Source organism: Ursus maritimus (assembly GCF_017311325.1).
Source record: "Ursus maritimus isolate PB19 chromosome X unlocalized genomic scaffold, ASM1731132v1 scaffold_X1, whole genome shotgun sequence".
Lineage (NCBI taxonomy): Eukaryota > Metazoa > Chordata > Mammalia > Carnivora > Ursidae > Ursus > Ursus maritimus.
The window spans coordinates 113,120,387-113,127,169 of record NW_024423319.1 but is presented as its reverse complement, the minus strand read 5'-3'; the positions used below and the strand labels follow the sequence as shown (position 1 = coordinate 113,127,169).

The window sequence follows — 6,783 nt, the reverse complement described above, 5'->3', positions numbered from 1 at the left end:
CCTTGACGCCAAGACCCCAGGCCCCAGGCCCCAGGGCATAAGTGGCTTATGGAAGACACCTGACCACTCGTGCTTGTTCTGACCAGTTCCTGGATGCCCTAGAGGACGCGGACACCAGACCATCGTCTTCAATAAAAACCCCAGACCCTGAGCAAAGACGAGACTCGCTCTCCTTCCTTTCCGAGTCTCCCAGCCACCCGGTTTACATGTGCCCTCCCTCTCGCTCTTCAATAAACTCTGCTCTCCCTTCCTCTCGGCTCGCGGTGGATTCCGATCCTGCACACAGCCAGGGACCCTCTTGGCTGGTCCTGCGGGACCCCCACTGGGTCCTCGGACCCAGGGGAGCCTGTAACAATCACAACCACCCACTGTTGATCAGACTCATTGTTTATCATCTTGCGGAAGCTTCTCTTTTCCTCTGATGGCTGCAATAGTGTGGTCCCATCAGACGTGTCATCTGCAATGTGACTTTGACACTTCCTCCACCGGAAGCGGCGTTTACCTCTCTTCCTCCTGAGTCTAGGCAGGGCTTGTGGTTGCTTTGACCAATGCGATACAGTGCAAGCGACACGGTGCTAGTTCTGGGCGTGGCTCTGAGACGGCCTGGTGGCTTCTGCTTCCTGCTCCGGGGCGCAGCTGCCCTGTGAGGGGAGCTGTGGCTCTGAGGCCGCCTTTCTGGGAAAAGCCGTGCTGCGTGGATAGGACAGCAGCACCCCACCGCGTCCCTCCCCACTTCCAGACCCGCAGAACCGTGAGCCAATGAAAGCGGTTGTTTTAAGAGCCACTCCGTTTCCAGGTCATTTGTTTCGTGATAATAGACAACTGGAAAACAATACTTTTTGTGCAAGAGGAGACGAGGTGGGTTTTCAAAGCTCCTGGGCTAAAGGAACAGTCTTACGAATATTTACCCTTTTAGAAAGTGGATGTGTCCCTTTCAACGTTATTACCAAGGTGACCAGCCATCCAGCAAGATAAACAATTATTAAACTTGACTCGAGAAAGGAAGAGTCGCATGGCACGGGCCACAGCAGTGACCTCTGGAGTTCAGGCGTCCTGAAAGGCTCCTCTGGTACAAGGAGAGCTTTGCGTTACAAGGAAGCAGACGAGAGCGGCTTCACTGTACATGGTTACCCGCTTCTCTAGTAGATTCGCAATACTCTCAGGGATGCTTTCCGTTTCCCACCTTTTCAAGGTTTCCCCTGGGCCTCAGAACACCCTCCACCTCCGAAACTGTCCCAGGAGTGAGAGCTGCCCTTTCGTCTGGTCTGAGAGGCCAGTCATGGGTGCAAACTAAGTCCGAGGGCCTGCCTGGTCAGGGCAAGGCAGGGAGCTCTCTTTGCAGACCGGGTGGAGGAAGAGAACAGGGCTGAAAAGCTAGAAGGCCTAAACCAAGGACAAAGCAAGGTCAGAGAGGGGCAAATGTTTACAGATGGAATATGGGGCACGCATGGAACGTTTCACTAGCGGGGCCCACTTTGCAGATGAGAAGCATGACCGTGTACGTGCAACTGGGCGCACTTTTCACATTGTCACCTGTCATCCAGATGGAGATGTCCAACAGGCCGCTGGATATCCGAGCGAACAGCTGCATCATCAACGGCCCTCGGGCTCCTGGAAAGCATCTGGAAAATTGTGTGCCAACATGACAACGAAGAAAGCCTTCCCTAAACGATTCTAAATAACACCATTACAATCTTTAAAGACACCCACATTGTCGACATATTTTATGTGAGCTTTTTTCTCAAACATTTTATTTTCCTCTTTTGTCTGACTTATTGATTTCCTTCTGCAAGATATATTTTCTAGAAATACACACATGTCTTCCATATGTCCTCATGTCCGTTATTTTTTCTCCTTTTAGCACACAGCTCAAAAATGCTTTCTCACAGATTGGTCAGGTTTTGGTCATTTGCTCCCACTATCGCAGCTGTTCATGAAATGACAAAAGGCTTTGGAATATTCCAAATTAGGCATTCAGACTCACTGAACCCAGGAAATCAACTGGCTCCAAATCAGACACTGATTGTTTTGTAAACATTAGTTTATGAAGGTCATTAATGGGCTCCTGGTTGAGGACACCCAAATACATTGAGCAGCGATGAGTATCCGGGGCTCCCCCTTCCACCCTCGTGAAAGCGGTCTACACAGCCTGGGTCTGTTCTGTCACCCAGCCTTCTGACCCCGAAGCTACAAGCCATCCACCATTGCATGAAATGCAGAACTGTGTTCCTAGCTTTCCCGTGGGTTTTTGGCAGCGTTCCAGAAAAGAACAGCTTATGACCCTCTTTTTTGAGCCACAGAAATTTCCTAGAATTCACCACAAGCAAAATGTTCTTGGCCCTGAAAGGCTGATTCATCTCTGAACCAAGGAAGAGGAGAAATTTAGGTCAATGATTCCCTTGATACTAACCTCAGTTACCCTGATAACCGTTCTCAGTTTCCAGCTTTTATATGGCGGTGTCTTCTGGCTAAATGGAGACCGCTTTCAAGCTCACGGTATTGGAGTTCATAAAAGGCTAATTTGAATTAACCTCTCTATCTGGTTAATGTTATGGGTGCTGAAGTGTTCACGGGTGAGGTGGACCGATGTCTGCGACTTGCTCTGCACCAGAAAATAACAATGATAAGAACAGTAGTAGCAGAAGTAGACCAGTAAGGCAGATTCATGGAAGGAGAGAGAGACGGATACACAGATAAACAACAAAGCCAGGATAAGCTTTGCGCAGTGGCAGTATCGTAGCCAATGAGGTTTATCCGAGGCCCGATTATTGCTAATTGAAAACAAAGCCAGGATAGCAACATCTAACTGCAGAATCCAGAGGGCGGCGTGTACGGGTGCTCGCGGTTCAATTCTTTCAACTTCTCTGTATTTTGCAATCTCCCATGATAAACTTTGGGGAAAGATCGTTTGAATCAAAGTGGGAATCATGGCCGGAAAGTTTCCATAAACATACCTCCTTTGCCTACTTTCTTCACTTCCGACTCTGGCACGTGGTACGCAGTCCAATTCAGTGAATGTCTGTTGAATGGAGCTGTTGAACTTAATTCCAAGCTACCAGGTCACTTCCACAGCTGACAAGACTCTTCCAGAGCACGAGTTGGCAAATCTCTTCTGCGAAGGCCAGATAGTGAATATGTGAGACTTCGCAGGCATGAGGTGTCTGTTGCAACGGAGCTAAGCAGCCCGGCACAATGCATAGAACGGTCGTGGCTGTGTTCCCATAAATTTGACTTACAAAAACAGGTGGTGGTCACAGTCTGCCAACCCCATCGTAGCCCCCAAATCCTTACCTTCCACTAAAAAATGAGAGTAAAATTGACAGCATGCCAACAGGCTCTGCAAAGATTTCATACGTATCAGGAAAGGTGCTAACAAAAAGAAACAACAAACTTCTTCATGTCCACCTCTGCCCCCCACTTACCCATCTCCTCTCATAAGGACCAAGTCTAACTGTTCCACCATTGAGCATGAGGTCTAATAGGCAAGCATTTTTAGGAGAGGCAGATACATTAATGTTCCGTCCCAATAAGCATAAACTATTCACATCCGATCCCAACCTCCAAGTAGATCATTTTAGCACCAGGGTAATAAATACAGGAGGTGATAGAGGGACACCCCCAGGGAAGAGATGCCCATGGAAAAAAGCTCAGGCCGTAGAGAGATGCTATTGGAGCCCTTGGGGCTTATTCTTTAGTAAGTGGAGACAGACATTAAAGGTAATAAATAAATAAATTGAGCAGCAAGTTTTAAGGTGTTGAGCGCTTTGGACAAAGACAAAGTAGAGCAGAGTAAGGGAGATTGGCAGTGCTGGTGGAGTGAAGTTGTAATATGAAACAAGGTGGTCCAGGCTCATTAGGAAGATGCCATTTGAAGCAGAGCCCAGAGATGAGCCAATGAACCAGGCAGATGTCTGTGACAGTTTGTCAAGCATAGGAAACCACCAATGCAATGGCCCTGGGGCAGATAGTGCTCAGAACATTGTAGGAGGAGCAAGGAGGCCAGCTTTCGGAGTGGCAATGTGAGGTAGAGGAATCACGAGATGATGTTAGAGACAGGACTGGTGAACCAGAAGAGGGGAAACCAAGGGAGAGTTCAGACTGGAGGAGTGGCAGGATTTGAGTTATATTGGAAAGAATCACTCTGGCTAGCCAGGGGAGAACAGACCTCCAGGAGCAAGACCAGAAGCAGGGACTGCAGTCACGAGGCAAGGGCAACATTGCAGGTGAGGGATGGTGGTGACTTAGACCAGCAAGTAGAAGAAGAGGTGGTGAAAAGTGGCCACGTTTGGGATATATTCTGAAGAGAGAGCTAACCATATTGTGTGAAGGCTCGGACGCTGGGTGCGAAGGAAGGGCAAAAGTCAAGGGTGATTCCACACTCTTTGGCCTGAGCGGCTGGAAGTATTGTGTTGCTGTTATCTGAGAGGGGACGCCTATGGAGAAGGTAGTGTGGGGGGGTTAGTCGGGAGGTCAGCACTGGGCATGGTAAGTTAGACATGTTCATTAGACTTTCCAAGTAGAGATGGACAAGGTGACAGTCGAATAAAAGTCTGGAATTCAGGGGAGAGGAGCTGGCTGAAATTTGGAATCATAAGCATATAGATGGTGTTTTAAAGCCTTGAGTCAAACGCATCTTTTGCAGTGAGAAAAAATAAAGGTCAGCCAGAAGCCAGAAGCTCTCTCGTGCTCTCTCTCTTTCTCTCACACACAAAACAGATCCTATCAGGGTCTTTCTTATGCTAAAGACAAGCACTACGACTCCCAAGCGGACAAGCTTGCTTTGCTTACATCATGAAGTCAAATTATCTCCTGCATCCCGGTGGAAGCTTGTTGCCTGCCAAAAGGTTTGTGTGAACAAGCTTTAGAACACGTTCCTAGGGGTCTCACCGGGCACAGGTGACAATGCAGCCTAGAATCTGAACAAATTAAAGCATGTAATCGACATAGCAGGTAGCCACAACAAGTTAGAATGAAACCGAAGACGTGGAAAATACAGAGCCAAAGAAAGGTTCGGGAGAAGTGGCAGAGGAAGTGAATGAATAGAGTAAGTCAATAAATCTGTGACATTTGACTCAGAGGAAACCACTCCTCCCAGCTGCCCTTGAGGGTTTCAAGGCCCAAGAAGGGATGGGAATCCAGGTGTTTCCAGGGTTCTACCGCTTCCTCCTCCCCCTCCCCAAAATGTACTCTTTATTCTAGAATTGATCTTCTGCCACGCTACCGCGTTTCAACAGTGGAGTAAGTACAAATCGCCGTGTGGCAAAGGAAGTTAATTAGCAGAGTGCGGAATTCATTTATTTGGCCAAGTGGCTGTGCCATGGGTACCCTGCCTCACCCTGAGTTTCTTGAATGCTTGCCTACTTTATTCCCAGAGATCGAAGAGCGATTTGGGATCCCTCAGCGGCCCACTTGCTCTCAGGGTGTAAGCTCCCCTCTCGGGAATTCTTCTGAAGGACTCTTTGCCCCTTCCCAAATTCCAGTTTCAAGCAGAAATATTGACAATACCTGCCTAAGCTATTTTTCACACACTCCACTGTAATTAAACCTTTCCTTGGGGTTCCGCCTCCAAGGCCCCTGAAGAAGTGGGCTGTCCCCGTTCTGTTGACTGCTGTCTCCGGCCCCTAACAGAATGCTTAGCACGTGGTAGGTTCTCAAGAAGACTTGACTGAATGACGAGAAAAGAGGAGCGATGCTAATCCTGTGAAAGTCGGTAGCTTCGCTCTCCTCTGCCAACCCAAGATTTCTTCACACCACAGGTGTTTCCAAATAAGTGAAAGTAGCCGAGCACGATGAGTTAATACGGTGTGTCGCTGCGTGCCGAAAGGATGGTCGAGCTTTTCGGCTGTGGGTAGCAGAGCCTCAAAGACTTCATTAGGTTCATCACATATGACCAGTCCGCGTGCACCAGAGAAGAGGGTGGCATGAGGAAAGCCAAAAGTCTCGATGCTGTCATAACGATGTCGAGCGACAATCACACTTTTTCATGGCGACCTTGATGCCTGCTCCATGAGCCAAACCCATCTCTTTTCCACTTTGGGATTTCTTAATAATTCAAGGTGCGGAAATGTGCTCCTTTTCAGTCACATTAACCGTCCTCTGTCACATTTCCTGCAGCGTCCCTTTGTCCAGTGTTGAGTCGAAGTTTCATTGCTTATTCTCTGTGCTCTTTGGCGTTACCTCATGGTTTCCTGATTCGTGAGAGAAGTCAGCGTCAGAAGTGGGGTTTGGCCAAGATATTTTCTTGTCCTTTCCAGCACAGAGCTCTATAAACAAAGGCAGGGTTATCACATGTACCCGAGGGCTGTCTGGGAAAAGCAGGAGCTGTGGTTATCAAAATTGGAACCTTTATGAAATATGCTTTTGTCTCCGTTTTTGTTGCATTCAATCAGATCAACAAGTGTTGGCTAAGTGTTGAGCGTGGTTTCCTGTGGGATTGTGAAAGGCCCTTGCAGGACAATAAACGTTTTGGGGGCACTGAGTAATGTAGCCATTTCTGACCCAGCAGCCGGGAAAATGTGAGCCAGTTTGCTGCTGCTGGAAGGAGGGCAGCTGGGGCTTGGGTTCTGGAAGAGATTAACTGCACCGCGGGGGACCCGGGCTGCGGCGGATCGAGCCAAAATGGTGCGTTGCGGTGGCAGGTGGCCACACGATGTCATATCCTACAGGCAAATAGGTTCAGAATAATGAATATGTAATTGCTGGGGCTCCTCCGGGGACTTTGGATGAGACCATGTAATTTGGAGACCTGCTACGGTTTTACTGTCAATTCCTCCCCCCCCCCCC

General features: G+C 48.6%; 1 protein-coding gene, 1 long non-coding RNA gene and 1 pseudogene across 5 annotated transcripts in view; all 3 read left to right on the top strand.

Moving 5' to 3' along the window:
• The first annotated feature begins 651 nt into the window (after nt 1-651).
• On the top strand, nt 652-1,826 carry LOC121101858. Of its 2 annotated transcripts, none has more exons than XR_005833882.1 (2): nt 652-858; nt 1,545-1,826. It is a non-coding gene; the product is annotated as an uncharacterized LOC121101858 (long non-coding RNA). The 2 variants fall into 2 exon arrangements; XR_005833884.1 differs by having other exon boundaries at nt 1,482-1,826.
• Nucleotides 1,827-2,714: 888 nt separating this feature from the next.
• LOC121103910 lies at nt 2,715-2,905 on the top strand (annotated as a pseudogene).
• Nucleotides 2,906-6,326: 3,421 nt separating this feature from the next.
• Nucleotides 6,327-6,783, top strand: part of BMX (BMX non-receptor tyrosine kinase) — a 49,062-nt gene continuing 48,605 nt past the window's right edge. For 2 of the 3 annotated variants that reach the window (XM_040634130.1, XM_008696395.2), the window contains exon 1: nt 6,327-6,621. In XM_040634130.1, coding sequence (XP_040490064.1) covers nt 6,619-6,621 — 3 coding nt within the window. In that variant the 5' untranslated portion in view covers nt 6,327-6,618. The remainder of the gene's footprint in view (nt 6,622-6,783) is intronic. The other variant, XM_008696394.2, reaches the window with a different exon arrangement.